This window comes from Homarus americanus, unplaced genomic scaffold (assembly GCF_018991925.1).
Source record: "Homarus americanus isolate GMGI-L3 unplaced genomic scaffold, GMGI_Hamer_2.0 scaffold32929, whole genome shotgun sequence".
NCBI lineage: Eukaryota > Metazoa > Arthropoda > Malacostraca > Decapoda > Nephropidae > Homarus > Homarus americanus.
In genome coordinates, this window is record NW_024737097.1 from 1,577,619 (window position 1) to 1,594,436 (window position 16,818).

Below are 16,818 nucleotides of genomic sequence, written 5' to 3' on the forward strand. Positions count from 1 at the left end.
CAGAATCTAAATCATTTATGTAGATTATGAACAAGAGTGGACCTAGTACTGACCTCTGGTGGACCCCACTGGTTACATAGCCCCACTCAGATTTAACACCATCTACGCTGACCCTCTGTGTTCTATCGGTGAGCCATGATTTTATCCAATTTAAGACTTTCTCCTCGATACCATGAGCCTTAACTTTTCTCAGAAGCCTCTGATGTGGTACTCTGTCAAACGCTTTGCTAAAGTCTAAGTAAATAACATCGTAATTATCGTCATTATCTACTACCTCGAAGACTTTCCTAAAAAACGTCAGCAGATTTGTTAGATAAGATTTTCCCTTTGTAAACCCATGTTGAGTCGTACATTAATTTGCTTTTGTCTAAATGCGATCGGATGCTATCTGCTATAATTGATTCAAGAAATTTCCCCACTGCTGACGTCAAACTGATCGGCCGGTAATTTAACGCTGATGCTCTGTCTCCCTTTTTGAATATGGGTACTACATTTCCCTGTTTCCACAAGCCTGGCACAACTCCCGCGTCTAATGATTTTGTGAATAAATTTACGAGGGGTCTGCTAATCTGTTCCTTGCCTTCCTTACATTTTTCTTAACATTCCTAGATAGTTCATTATACCTATTTCTGAGCTGCTCCTCCCCTCCCTTTAATTTCTCATAAATTCCTTTCTTTATTCCTATGTCATGTTTAAGTTTTCTGGTCATCCACCTTGGTTCATTCTTATTTGACCTAATTTTTCTGTATGGTATATTTTGTTCTTGTGCTTTACGTAGTATACTAGTGAATATATTATAGTCATTATCAATTGTTGTGTCATCTGTGACCTCACCCGCTCTTACTGGGGACTGACCTGACTGTTCCCAGGTGACCTCACCTAGGTACCTTCTTAACCCCTCATAATCCGCCAATCGAAAGTCTGGGACTCTGACCATATTGTCATTGTTTTTCGTTTCCCAATTTAGGGTGAACCTGATTTCTCTGTGATCACTGTTACCTAGTTCTTCCCCTACTGTGATATCTGATAATATTTTCTTTATTTGTTAATACTAGGTCTAATATATTGTCACCTCTAGTAGGTTCTGTAATTAGTTGTTTCAAAAAATTATCCTGCACTGCATCTAGGAAGTCTTCAGATTCATAGTCACCTACAATGTTGCTCCAGTCAATATTTCTGAAGTTGAAATCCCCCATAATGCACAGGTTGTTGTATTTTGCTGCCCTACTCATTTCCTGCCATATAGGCTGAGATGTTTCTTTCCCAAGACTTGGGGCCTGTAAATCACTCCCATAATTAGTTTTTCTCTTCCTTCCGTAATTTCTACCCATACAGAATCGGTTCCTATTTCACCCTTTATTGAATTATTAATAAAACATTTTAATGTGTCCCTGACGAAGAGAGCGACCCCTCCCCCCTTCCTACCTTCCCTGCCCTTGTGAAAAAGGTTGTACCCTTCTATGTGGTACTCTGATAGGAAGTTTTTGCTTGCCAGATTCATCCAAGTTTCGGTGATTGCTATGACGTCTACATTCTCAGTACATACAACCCCTCTCAGCAAGTCTATTTTATTTCTAACGCTCCTACTGTTTGTATAGTATACATTTAAACCTACCCTTCCCTGGTCCTGTTTTACCCCTTGTCCTGAGTAACCAATTTTACTTCCCAGGGCCTGCTTGTTTTTTGACTCCCACTTACCCCGACCTCTCTCTAGACAAAATAAAGAAAGCATTATCTTTCTGTAAGGTGTAATGTCACGTGAAGATGCCAGGTCAGGTTAGGTGTGAGGTTGTCAGAGGGTAGACTGAGGTCATGTATATATACTGGTGCTCTTGTTTTTGTCTGTCATTGTGCCTGAAGCTTGTGACTGGTGTTGTTGTGTTTCCTCTAATTAGTGTGCATATTATTTAGTTTATTCATAATTTTTTCACTTTCACAAAAAAATCTATCATGGATGATAACCTGTACAACCAGAGTTTGAACTTCTACACCAGCGCTGACTCAAAGTATCCTCAGCATATCTATGACCCGGATCCTGCCAAGCGTGTGAATGTAAAGTCTCGGTTTCGTCAAAAAGCAAAACCATTTCGTGCTGACAGTGGAACTCTCTTCCATGGAGACAAGGAGGTTCTTGTCAAAATCCGTGTGCCATGCATTCTGAAGGCCTGTCATGATAATCCAGCTACAGGAGGGCACTTTGGCAGAGTTAAAACCTTCCGTAAAATATCTCGGCGACATTACTGGAAAGGCATGAAGAACGATGTACAAGAATATGTGAAGGCATGTACGAAGTGTTTCGTCGGTAATCCCAAAGTCGGCAGAGAAGCTCCTTCACTCAACCCCATACCTGTACCTGCCAAGATCTGGAGTCTGGTTGGGATTGACATTATTGGACCTCTTCAAGAAACTACAAGTGGTAACAAGTATATCGTCGCCATAACAGACCATTTCTCCAAGTGGTCTGAAGCCGCAGCTATCCCGGACAAGAGCGCGAAGTCAGTGGCACAGTTCCTTTACTCTGTTGTATGTCGACTAGGCTGCATGGACAGCCTTATCAGTGACCAGGGTCGTGAATTCGTAAACAAAGTCATTGACATGATTATGGACCATTTCCAGATAGATCACCGTATAGCCTCGGCATACCACCCACAGTCAAACGGCCAAAGGGAATGTGACAATAGGACACTGAAGGCTGCACTGAGTAAGCTCGTCAACGACCAAACCGATGATTGGGATCAGTACATTCCAGGCATTTTGTTTGCTTATCATACATTTATCCATGCTTCAACGAAGTGCACGCCCTACGAAGTGATGTATGGCCGCACTGCCAAGCTGCCCATTGACCTGAAGTCTGCCGACAAGAGTGATGCAGCACCACTTCCAGACTCAGCCAGCCCTGATGTTCAGCAGACACTTCACACCATTCGTGTTTTTTAATTTAAATTAAGATAGCTTAGCCAGACCACTGAGTTCAAAACAGAACTCTCTTAGGGCTGGTTCCTGAGTGTGTGTGTGTGTGTGTGGGGGTATAATCTGGCCTAGGGGTGTATGAAATAGCCTAGCCTGTTTTATACCCTGGGTATAAACTGGACTAGCCCAGAATATACCCAGGGTATAGTCTGGGCAATTATATACACACACAAGTATATAGAAACGGTTTAGGAAACGGACATCATTTTGACAGCTCCGACACTTTAAAAATTGCTATGCAACACTGCTAATCACCCACACCTTTCTGCTTTCTCACTCCACATTTTAAAATCTTATGTAACGTAATGTTGATGGAATACAATGTGATAAGTGTAAGCATAAATACCCCACCCAACAGTGGGTGACCTGACATTGTATCAGGTCAGTAATGAGACCCCACCCTACCTCCACCTGACATTGTGTCAGGTCAGGTCAGTTACATGAGATCCACTAATTCACCACAGCTCTAAGGGATTGGAAACTATCAGTCCTTGCTGTAGCACACAGCTTCATTCACGACCATATCATATAGATTTTTAGTTTAGACTCTTGGAAACCTCGCCAGCACACAGAAACATTCTGAGGATGTGGGTTAGTGTTTGTCTGTGCAAGATGCATAGCTTAGACACTTGGGAATATTGTTCCTGTAACAGGAAATATTTCCGGGGATGGGGGATTTTTCCGAGCTTGAGAAAGTCGCCGGAAATATTCTGCACCAATTGTTCCGGCTAACGGGGATATAACTGCATTGCTAAAAGTAGTGTAGTTGTATTGTAGTGTAGTATTACTGGAAAATAATGCTATGATTATGTTATAAATGTATTTATTTGTGGAATTATTATTCCGATAATTACTTCTACACATTACTTGCTCTACCAAACACAGACAGCCAGACAGCCAGGAGACAGACTGCGTGTGTGTCGCCGAGCACTTTTATGAAAAATAATGCAAATAAAAGAAATTCTAAATGAATATTTATAGGAAATAAGTATTATGATCAGTGAATATATGCATTACTGGCCATCCCGGACACAAAGGCAAGCTAAAATTAGCTGCTAAGTGTGTAGGTGACCACGAGTACTCCCATCATAGCAAGCTGTCTGCTTATCCCCCTCCCTCCCTCCCTCCCTCCGTGCTGCCAGGGAAGTTTCTAGAGGGTCAATATATAGTTTTTCTTACTTATTTTTTATTGTTTTATCATTTTAAAAGGTTAAAAATTATTTGTGGAAAAGTTGATTTTTCTCGATTTACCCCCAGGTGGGGGGTACTGCCAGCGGCACCCTAACCTGGGGCTTAAGGGTTAAGTGCAGCCACTAATATAAAACAGTTGAGACCATCGGTTTAGAATGTATTTAAAAGCTCATAATGACAAATTAAACAAAAATTAGTTTCAAATACAGTACACAATTTCAAAATCTTTTCATCTTTCTTTTTAATGTAACAAATACAGTCATTCCTGCTAAAACGTGTGTTTTGTCAACGTGAATTGGTTGTAACGCGATTGATGAATAGGGGAACACTGTAAAATGTGAACTTTTGCATACGAATGTTGGCTATAGCACGATTCCATCATCAACGTTTAAGCGTGGCGCAAGGTTATGCAATGTTTACAGTTCACATTCAACATCACATGTTCAAGTGACTCGTGTGTTTTGCTTGTGAAGTATTTTTTGAGAGGTATTCTGTAAATTTCGTTAAATTTTTTGCAAATTTAGCTGTTACCCATAAATACTGTATGAAAAGAATAAGTAAAAAGAATGTTTCGCAGTGAGGACTAATAACGGTTTACACCAGCGCTCTCTGTTTACATCACGTGATCAGTTGAATAACACGGTTTCTGTTGATTGCTCTGTGGAGTGTCCTCCGTGATTTTTGCTGTTTTCTCCAATTTTGTTGTGTTAGCCATGAATATGGAAAGACAAGGTAAGAAGAATGTTTCCAAGAAGCATTCTGGTGATCGAATTGCCGGTGGTGAACGTAAAAGAAAGAGAAGCTCGATGTTATTAAGCGTTTTGAACGCAATGAAAGAACATGTGATATTGTTCGTGCAACAGGAATAAAGGAGTCTACGTTACGCACCACAGCCATCCACTTCTGGAATAAATTTTTTTCGTCCAAACCCTGCAACCCCCTTTGCGCCTGATGATGATGACGACTCTCAGCCCATCTGCATGACTCATCAACCTCAAAATCGCCCTTCTCCCCCATCAAATTATCTTCATATTTTTTTCAAGGTAAAATGTTACATTTACTGTATTATTTCATTATTAGATATGAATTTAACATTTATTTAGACTGTGCTATCCTTTGTGTTAGGCTAACTACTATATTTGTTTTAATTTTGATTAATCTGCACCTAACCCTATTTTCTCCATAAGCCCTGTTTTTTTTATTGTGCTAATTTCTATAGCGCGAGGTTTCACAAGAATGCAACTCTCGCGTTGTAGCAGAAATGACTGTACATGAGAATAATTTCAGTAGATGGGTGATTAACATGTCAATTAGATACATACCGTAATACTGGTAACAAGTGTGGCCAAATTAGCTTTCTTGTCAGGGAGTTGGCAGCCACCATGTTCCCCAAACAGGTAACACAGGCAGAGGCTAAAGTGGAATGTGCCTTCTTCCATTCACTGTGTGAGTTTCTGTCACTCAGTACATCTTGTTCCGGTGTTTCAACTACCTCTTTGTGGCAGTCATTATTGTTCTCTGTCGTAGTTAAAGGATTTTGATGCGAGTCTTCCTCCGTCAATACCACCCTCTTGTTGTCTCTGTCCGCTGTTCTGAATGTCCACTGAGTACAGGATATGATGGGGTCCACAAGATCAACTGACTCAGCCACCTTAATAGAAATGAAGTGGTTAGCCACCTCCTTGCCTGTTCTGAATCAAATATTATTATAAATTATTTGCATAATTCTTTAAGAAAATGAAGACATTCAAGGTTTACCAGTAATTGATTTCTAGAACAGTGTGGGAAGGTGTTTCGCAGACAACAGAGGGAAGTGGTCACTACAGTAAGGCTTTCAACTGACGGCTGGAACATGGAGTCTTGGTTCCATTTAGTTACTTCTCCTTGGATTATTCCACATATATTCCAAAAGATAGATGTATCCAGCTTCCACCTGTTAATATGAAGAAAAAATAATGTGGCATAATTTATTACCATATATTTATTCCAAACTTTAAAACAACAAATTTCATAAAAGAAATATATACCCATTAACATTAGTACCCCGTACTGGATGTGAAAATTATTTATAGTACAGTGACCCCTCCATTAACGAGCTCAATCCGTTCCAGAAGGTCGTTCGTTAACCGAAAAGTTCGTTAACCGAAACCATTGTTTCAATGGGTTTTTGGGTAATTGGTTCCAGCTCACCGAAAATTTCCTAAATTCAACAAAAATGGTAGAAAACTTCACTTACTTTGAGGTGTGTATGTAGAAGGCTCCTGGATGATGATGATGATGATGATGATGATGATGATGATGATGATGATGATGGGAATTAGAATGGGGTGGAGGAGAAGGAAGAAGAAAAGGCATTGGGGTGGAAGAGAAGTCACCCCATGGCACCATTTCATCCATAAAATTTTAGTTCTCTTGGTGTATTTCAAGATTATTTTCTTTATATCAACACGGCACTGCATTATATATTGTCAATATGTAAAATATATTTCAAAATGACCAATAATTTGCTTGGAAACACAGAAAAAAAGCGTTTAGTTGAAGAGAGTCTCAAGCAAGATGTTACCTCCAGTGAAAATAGAGAGAGACTAACTCCTGTTTGCTGTGTTAAGAGGCTGGATGCCGCGCATTAAACTAGTCACTTTACCTTCAATTATGTTCAATAATTGTTAAAATGACTAAAAAATTGAATATTAAACTTTTAAAATTATTGAATAGTATAAACTTCTTGATATTTACTACAATAGTAAGGAATTTAAGCCCTAGAACCGATTAATGTATTGGCGGACTGATACTACAGCTGGTTGCCCGGTCAGTGCAAGCGAAAACATGTTGAGGTCAGTTCGTAAGAACTTCGTTAATCGAATTTTTTTTCGTTAACCGAATTGAAGATCCTTATGGAAGGCAGTTCGTTAATCGAAATTACGTTAACCGAGGTGTTCGTTAAACGAGGGGTCACTGTACAGTATTACCCGCTTTACACGGTTTCACTTTCCGTGATTTCTCATTGATTTCTCATTTACGCGGTACCTTGCCAGAACCGGACTTTCACTTTCCCTTTCCGCGGTGCATCTACTCATATACGCGGTGAAGTACAATTTTATTTTTTTTTATTTAGCTCATAAAATTCATACAAATTACCCTGCCAGAATATAATTTACATTGCTGGAATTCTTACAATATGATGATCATTTTGAATATAAATATCATGGATTTTGTATTAGACATACAAATTTTAGATCTAATGTAATAATTTGGTTTACACAAAGCAAATATTTTATCGTTTGTGCAAAATATATGAAGTTTACATTCAAAATATTCCCTGACCTGCAAGGAATCTAGAAATGTCAATTATATTATCCTAACTTTAGCCTGGGTTATTATTTATTACTAAAAATGTAAATATACTATTTTCTCCCAATCCTTCTCTGGTAGGGAGGGAAGGTGGGAAGGGGGGTAGGAAGGGAGGGAGGGCAGAGGTGGGGTATTTTGATTGACAGATAGTGTCCTTGAAGAATATTTCTTTGTTTATTTACTGAAGATATTTGTTTTAGCTCATAAAATTCATACAAATTACTCGGCCAGAATATAATTTACATTGCTGGAATTCTTACAATATGATGATTATTTTGAATATAAACATCATGGATTTTGCATTAGACATACAAATTTTAGATCTAATGTAATAATTTGGTTTACACAAAGGAAATATTTTATCTTTTGTGCAACATATATGAAGTTTACATTCAAAATATTCCCTGACCTGCAAGGAATCCAGAAATGTCAATTATATTATCCTAACTTTAGTCTGAGGTATTATTTATTACTAAACGTTAAAATCTAGTGGTTTCACCCAAACATTTCTCAGAGAGGCAGGAGCCAGTGAGCTGGGAAGAGGAGGGGGGGGGGGGTTTGAGTCCATTATTTGAATGGACATTAACCTGGCAACTGTATTTCTCTTAAATATTAATTGTGTGACCATACCATCATAAAATTTAGATGTTATTTTTACTACAATATAGATATTGTGTCGGAAAAAGTGGAGTTTGGGGGTCGAGCCAGTCTCTATTGGAATTAATCCCATATGTTCTGTTGTTCACTTTACGCGGTTTTCACTTTCCGCGGTACCCTGTGGGTTCAATTGACCGCATAAATCGGGGTACTACTGTATTCATATTTAAGAGTAAATGCACATACAGTGGTCCCTCGGTTAAAGAACACAATTCGTTCCAGAAGGTTGTTCGTTAACCGAAAATTTTGTTAACCGAATACATTGTTTCAATGGAATATTGGGTAATTGGTTCCAGCTCACCGAAAAGTACATACAAAGTTTAAAAAAAAAAAAAAACGCAGTAAAGTACACTTACTTTGACGAGTGTATGTAGAAGGTTCCTGGTTGATGATGATGATGGGAATTAGAAGTGGGGTGGAGGAGAAGGGAGAAGAGAAGGATGTGGGGATGGAGGAGAAATCACCTTTCAGGAAACCATGCTTGATGCCGTCATTTCACCTATAAAATTTTAAGTTCACTAGGTGTAATTCAAGATTATTTTCTTTAAATCAACACTGCACTGCATTATATATTATCAATATGTTAAATAAATTTCAGAATGACCAATAATTGTACTGTAAAAAAGTAAAAATACTCTGTGTTCAAGAGACCCACAAGCAAGATGTTTCCTCCACTGAACAGGGACTCAAACAGACGCCTTGGTGGGTGAGTGAAGTGGCTGATGAGCACACCAAAAACTAGTTCCCTGTACTGCAATTATGTTAAATAAGTGTTAAAATGACTAATAATTTTAATATAAAACTTGGAAAAATATTGAATAGCACAACCTTCTTGATATTTACTCCAATGGAAACGAATGTAAGCCTAGAACCGATTACTGTATTGGCGGACTAACCTACCGGCCGATGAGCAAGCCAAAACATATTGACATGTCTTCGTAAGAATTTCGTTAATCGAATTTTTTTTCGTTAACCGAATTGAAGATTCTTATGGAAAGTAATTCGTTAACTGAAATTTCGTTAACTGAAGCGTTCATTAACCGAGGGACCACTGTACAGTACAGTACAGTCTTCAATTTCCAAATTACATATGAAAATATCCCGGTAGTTTGTACAGTATCAGAAATATCTCTGTTAGCCAGAATCCCTTAAACCTGGAACTCTCTGATAGCCGGAATTGAAATTCTCTCAGAAAATCGTTCCTAAAGCCGTAATTTTCTGTAAAACTCCAGCTTTGGGAACGATTTTCTGTGGGGCACATTTCCCGGAAAATTCCGGTGATGGGGGAGTTTTTTTCCAGGTTTGAGAGATGAAAATCAGGTGCATTTTCCCTGAAACTACGATAAAAGTTTTCTGGTACCCAGAAAATTCCGGAGATGGGGAATATTTTTCCGGCTTTGAGAGAGTAGTCTTGTTACCTGGAAATCTTTCATTCCCTCGAAGTGCTCTGCACCAATTGTTCCAGCTAACAAAGATATCACTGTATTTAGACAATAATAATCTATCATTTGGAATACAAATTATTTATTTTTTTAATTTATGCATTGATCAATGCCTGTTGGATCCATAATGTAACAACTGTAACACCCACTGACAAAAACCTACTTACCATATCACATGGCAGGCCATGCAATTATTACGGTAGACTGCAAAGGTTATATACAGTATACAGTGGTCCTTCGGTTAATGAACACAATTCGTTCCACAGAGTCGTTCGTTAACCGAATCAATTATTTCAATGGGATGTTGGGTAATTGGTTCCAACTCACAGAAAAAGTACATACAAAGTACTGTATACCAGTAATAGAATTAACAAAACATTAAATATAAACTAAATACAGTATTATCCCGCCTAACGCGGTTTCACTTAACGCGTTGCCTCGCCAGAGCTGAACTTTCACTTAACACGGATTTTTTCCACATATACGCGGTGAGTGTCCGGCTCCAGACGCTATTTTTAGATTTGCCCCACCTGCCTGACTGCCTGTTTTAGCTCATAAAATTCATACAAATTACCCGGCCAGAATATAATTTACATTGCTGGAATTCTTATAATTTGGTGATCATTTTGAATATAAACATCATATATTTTGCATTAGACATACAAATTTTAGATAAAAAATTTTCTCTGGGTAACTATGTTATCTTTTGTGCAAAATATATGACATTTATATTCAAAATATTCCTGGTCTTACAAGGAATCCAGCAATGTCAATTATATTATCCTAACTTTAGTTTGAGGTATTATTTATTACAAAAAAGTTAAGTATTCTGGTTTTCCCACACATCTCCTTGGGACGGTTGGTGGGGGGTGGGGGGGAGGGAGGGACCGACCGACCATCTGTTACCCTGTGAAGAATATTTTTTTTTTTTTATTAACTGAAGATATTTGTTTTAGCTCATAAAATTCATACAAATTACCCGGTCAGAATATAATTTACATTGCTGGAATTCTTATAATTTGATGATCATTTTGAATATAAACATCATATATTTTGCATTAGACATACAAATTTTAGATAAAATGTTTTCTCTAGTAAATATGTTATCTTTTGTGCAAAATATATGACATTTATATTCAAAATATTCCTGGTCTTACAAGGAATCCAGCAATGTCAATTATATTATCCTAACTTTAATCTGAGGTATTATTTAATACAAAATGTTAAAATTTATTTTTTTCACCCACTCTTCTCTTGAAGGGAGGATTGGTGGGGGGTGGGGGGGAGGGTTGGGACTGACCGCGCGGTTGGAAGAGGGGGGAGGCAAGGTGGGGTACTTTGATTGACAGATAGTGTCGTGAAGATTATTTTTTTTTTATTAACTGAAGATATTTGTTTTAGCTCATAAAATTCATACAAATTACCCGGTCAGAATATAATTTACATTGCTGGAATTCTTATAATTTGGTGATCATTTTGAATATAAACATCATATATTTTGCATTAGACATACAAATTTTAGATAAAAATTTTTCTCTGGGTAACTATGTTATCTTTTGTGCAAAATATATGACATTTATATTCAAAATATTCCTGGTCTTACAAGGAATCCAGCAATGTCAATTGTATTATCCTAACTTTAGTTTGAGGTATTATTTATTAAAATTTAGTGGTTTTCCCCCAAAAATTTCTCAGAGAGGGAAGAGCCGGCAGTGTAGTGTGAGAAGAGGGGGAGGGAGTTGAGTCCATTATTTGAATGGACATTAACTTGGCGACTGTATTTCTCTATTTCTCTTAAGTATTAATTGTGTGCATGTACCATCATAAAATTAAGATGTTATTTTTACTACAACATAGTTATGTGTCTTCAAAAAGTGGAGTTTGGGGGTCGGGCCGGTTTCTATTGGAATTAATCCCATATGTTCTGTTGTTCACTTAACGCGGATTTCACTTAACACGGGACCCTCTGGGTTCTATTGACCGTGTTAAATGGGGTACAACTGTACAGTACAGTGGTCCCTCGGTTAACGAACACAATTGGTTCCAGAGTCGTTAGTTAACCAAATCCTTTGATTCAATGGGATATCGGGTAATTGGTTCCAACTCACCGAAAAGTACATACAGTAAAAGTCCAAAAATCCGGATGCCAGGAATCCGGACCACCCGAGAATCCGGACTTTTCGAAAACTCAAACTTTTTAAATTTAGCGGGCTTTTGTGGGTTATGTGAATGAATGGAGTTGCTTTAAAAAATTAATTTACATAATTCTAATAATAAAAGTAATTGTAAATTATAGGTAGCTAATTTTGTTAGTTTTGTAATTAGCTTGAACTGAAATGTAAAATTTGAGGCACTATAAATCTTTTGTGTGTATGTGTGCATGCGTGAATGCCACAGCTGCACAGCAACAACAAACGACCACACGATCGCCACTTTAAAACAAGCAATCAAACTGTGACAACGTATGTAATTTTGAGTCCTACTCTTTCCATGTACAGAGTACAAGCCCATAATAATGGCCCCTAAAGTAGATAAACTTCGTTGTGTGAAGAGAAAGAAGAACACATTGAAATTGAGTGACAAACTTGAAATAATTAAGAAACTAGAATGTAATGTGAGCAATGCTGTTCTAATGGAAACATACAACATTGGAAAGTCTACAATTTATGATATAAAAAAGGCAAAGAATAAAATTCTAGAATTCACAGCTTCTTCTGAGCCTTACATTAAAATTGCTGAAAGAAAAAGTTTACATTAGCCCAAATTAGAAAATCTTGATAAAGTGTTGCATGAATGGTTTTTGTTAAAACGATCAGAAGGTATGGCAATTTCTGGGCCAAAGCTTATTGCCAAAGCAAAGTCTTTTAAGGAGCAAATGAACATTGAATCAGAGTGCGCATTTAGTGATGGATGGCTTAGGAATTTCAAGACTCGTCATGGTATTAGACAGTTTGTTTACATTTTTGTCTAGTGTTGACTTAATTTTTCTTTAAAAGTGCTCGTTTTGATAAATGAAGCATGCTTTATTTGCTAATGAATAAACTATCAAAATGTACCTGTTCATCTCTTCTTTATTCCTCCTTAAATTTTAATTTTAAAAGTACTGCCTGAGAATCCGGAAAATCCGAAAATCCGGACCGACCCAATCCCCAAGCAGTCCGGATTTTTGGACTTCTACTGTACAAAGTAAAAAAAAAAAAGCAGTAAAGTACACTTACTTTGAGGTGTGTATGTAGAAGGTTCCTGGTTGATGATGATGATGGGAATTAGAAGTGGGGGTGGAGGAGAAGGGAGAGGAGAAGGAAGTGGGGATGGAGGAGAAATCACCTTTCAGGGGACCCATGCTTGATGCTGTCATTTCACCAATAAAATTTTAAGTTCACTTGGTGTAATTCAAGATTATTTTAATTAAATCAACACTGCACTGCACTATAATTATCAATATGTTAAAAAAAATTCAGAATGACCAATAATTTCAATGTAAAAATGCAAAAATATTCAAGACACCAACAAAATAGATGTTCACTCCACTGTCAACAAAGCCAAACTGACGCCTGGTGGCTGAGTCAAGCAGCTGATGGGCGCACAAAAAACTAGTTCCCTGTACTGCATATATTATCAATATGTTAACTAAATTTTAAAATGACTAATAATTTTAATATAAAAAATGCAAAAATATTAAAGAGCGTAACTTTCTTGATATTTACTCCACTGGAAACGAATGTAAACATAGAACAGATTACTGAATTGGCAGACTAGCCCATCAGCTGATCCTCACAACAAAACGTGTTGTTCATAAGGATTTCGTTAATCTAAGTTTTGTTCGTTAACCGAATTGAAGATCCTTATGGGAGGTAATTCGTTAACCAAAATTTTGTTTCATCGAACCGTTCATTAACCGAGGGACCACTGTACTGTACTGTACAGTATACTGTACAATAATAAATAAAAACAATAGAATATTGTATTTAAACTTACTTTAAGATGTGTACAGTGGTCCCTCGGTTAACGAGCGCCTCGGTTAACGAGATTTCGGTTAACAAGTTACCTTCCATAAGATTCTTAACTTCGGTTAACGAGCAATCCCTCGATTAACGAGTTTCTTACGAGCCGGCCTCAACATGTTTTAGCTTGCATTTGGCGGTCCACCAGCTGTAGTATTAGTCCGCCAATACAGTAATCGGTTCTAGGGCTTAAATTCCTTTCCATTTTAGCAAATATCAAGAAGTTTATACTATTCAATAATTTTAAAAGTTTAATATTAAATTTTTTACTCATTTTAACAATTATTGAACATAATTGAAGGTAATGAAACTAGTTTTATGCGTGCCATCCAGCCTCTCAACACACCATACAGGCGTCAGTCTGTGTATCTTTTCAGTGGAGGTAACATCTTGCTAGAGACTCTCTTCAACTAAATGCTTTTTTTCTGTTTTTGCAAGCAAATTATTGGTCATTTTGAAATTTATTTTACATATTGACAATATATAATGCAGTGCAGTGTTGATTTAAAGAAAATAATCTTGAATTGCACCAAGAGAGCTAAAATTTTATGGGTGAAATGGCGCCATGGGGTGACTTCTCCTCCACCCCAATGCCTTCTCTTCTCCCTTCTCCACCCATTCTAATTCCCATCATCATCATCCAGGAGCCTTCTACATACACACCTCAAAGTAAGTGTACTTTTCTACCTTTTTTGTTGAATTTAGGCAATTTTCGGTGAGCTGGAACCAATTACCCAAAAACCCATTGAAACAATGGTTTCAGTTAACGAGTTTTTCGGTTAACGAGCAACCTTCTAGAACGGATAGTGCTCGTTAACCGAGGGACCACAGTATGTCGTGTTACTGGCATCTTTGTTTACATATCAAACAGCTGATTGTAGAGGCAGTCGATGATGACATGTCATATTCTTTACAGAGTGCATTGGTTCTAATGTCTTCTTCATGTTTCATAATAATTTCTGCACTGTATATTATCAATATGTTAACTAAATTTCAGAATGACCAATAAATTTAATATAAAAATGCAGAAATATTCAAGAGACCAACTTTCTTGATATTTACTTGACTGGAAACGAATGTAAACATAGAAGCAATTACTGTATTGGCGGACTAGCCGATCAGCTGATGCGCACAACAAAACGTGTTTGTCGTAAGGGTTTCATTAATCGAAGGTTTGTTCGTTAATTGAACTGAAAATCCTTATGGGAGCTAATTCGTTAACCAAAATTTCGTTAATCGAACCGTTCGTTAACCGAGGGACCACTGTACATGAAAAACAATAAAAGAGTCTAAGTAAAGAAAACTATACAGCTAATGGTTATAAATTTTACATTAAAGTTATGCTACTGAACAGATAATGAACAGTAGCTACCTGTCAACATCTAAAAGCTGCTGCTGTAAAAGTTTCAGCTTAGAAGCACACTGAGTTAGGTCCCCATTACCGTGTAGGAGGACAGCCTCTTCTGACATGCCCATAACATGTTTGTGTACTCCAGCCATGAAGGTTCACTGTCACCTGAAATATAATTAAGATGCTAATAGAATATTACCATTTCATCAATTTTATAAATCATATTTTGAATAATTAGTACTGTAACTGCATTTTACTCTATGCAAGAATTAATTTCAAGATGTCTTTCTGTGCATAAGTAAACTTTTATGCTTTTTCATATTGAATGTCTGCATTTTTTAAATGAATAAATAAAAAAATTAATGACTCAAAATGCAAGAAACTCTTCTACAATTATTGGTTAAAAGATTACTTCCAGAATTTTCAGGAGAGAGACTTGGAAATGAAATTACTAGTTTCCTTTGTTGCTGAGCCAAAGGAATGACTTGCATTGCTGGAAGCCTTGCAATATAACGATTAATTTGGGTATAAACATCCCATAGTTTTCACAAGACATAACAATTTTAGTAATTAACTTAATACCCTGTACATGTGAGTACAAGTTGTACATTAGAGTAATATGTTGCTCAAAATTAAGGCTTTTTCACTGGATAAAGTCTGTATAACTTACCCCAGTGGTCAGGATATTATGGTATTGAATGTTACAGAGTATTTCAAATAAATTCTTTGTTTAGTTCTGTACATAGACTGGGGGTGGAGGAGGGATGGAGACGCTTGGTGCAAGAAACTGACCGCTCTCCCCCACCCCTGCCTCTGTCATTCTTACTCTAACTCAACACAATATTGTTTATTATTTATAGTAATAAAGATATTTTATTGTAATAATTTGATCTTATTAATACCAGTACCCTTCATATACAGTACAACACTTATTTTTACCTTATTATTTGGCTTGTCACTTAATTTTTCTGTAAATTACTGATTATACATTGTATTTTTCTATAGTAGTACTTAATATTTTAAATTATCAATGATAAAACATTCACCATAAGAGGCTGATCATGAGAATATATACAGTATAGTCTCGATTTAAGAGGATTTCCTTTACGCGGTTGGTCATTTACGCGGCACCTGGCCAGACCGGCAATTATTAGTTAAGCGGTACATTCTTGACTGTACGCGGGAAGCGGCGCGGGGAGGGTGCGCAGTAGGTCGCTCTTACGTTATCGCTGACAGCATGCATCTGGCTGTGATTGGGCCACGTATCCTTACCACCCACGCATTCCCTCCGCCGCTAGCTGTGATTGGGCCACGTATCCTTAGCACCCACGCATTCCCTCCGCCGCTAGCTGTGATTGGGCCACGTATCCTTACCACCCACGCATTCCCTCCGCCGCTAGCTGTGATTGGTCTAATGTAACATGACGTGCCCTGCCACCAGAGGGAATAAGTCGCTGACCTTAAGTGAGCCAGTCTCATTGTCCTCAGTCTCCGCGTATACTGTTCTCTCTTGTGCCCGCTAATCTGTTCAACAATGGCGTCTGCTGGAACCCACCACCCAAGAAAAACCTTGAATTACCTGGACCAAGCCGCCCCAAGCCCAAGAAGGTCGATCTGGCGCGACAGCATAGCGTTAACGAATCTACGATCTGCACCATCAAGAAGGATGCCGCCAAGATAAAAGAGCACATGAGCATCACAGGTGCCTCGTTGGTCAAGTATTGTCAGAATAAGGTGCTGTTCAAGACGGAGAATTTATTGGTGAGCTACTTGATTCATCAGGCAAGAAGGTTAACATGGCGGTCGACACGCAGGCAGTGCAGGACTACGCAAGAGAACTGTACGTATCAGT

The 16,818-nt window shown here is 37.7% G+C and overlaps 1 protein-coding gene across 8 annotated transcripts in view; it reads right to left on the bottom strand.

Moving 5' to 3' along the window:
• The window catches only part of LOC121873155 (ataxin-10-like), a 95,468-nt gene that overhangs the window by 63,445 nt on the left and 15,205 nt on the right, over positions 1 to 16,818 (bottom strand). For 4 of the 8 annotated variants that reach the window (XM_042376476.1, XM_042376477.1, XM_042376478.1 and 1 more), the window contains 3 exons: positions 15,058 to 15,131; positions 5,920 to 6,094; positions 5,484 to 5,812 (listed from right to left, as the gene is read on the bottom strand). In XM_042376476.1, the coding sequence (XP_042232410.1) occupies positions 5,484 to 5,812; positions 5,920 to 6,094; positions 15,058 to 15,131 (578 nt within the window). Of the gene's footprint in view, positions 1 to 5,483; positions 5,813 to 5,919; positions 6,095 to 14,987; positions 15,132 to 16,818 lie in introns of all 8 variants that reach the window. The other 4 variants (XM_042376472.1, XM_042376474.1, XM_042376473.1 and 1 more) reach the window with 2 other exon arrangements.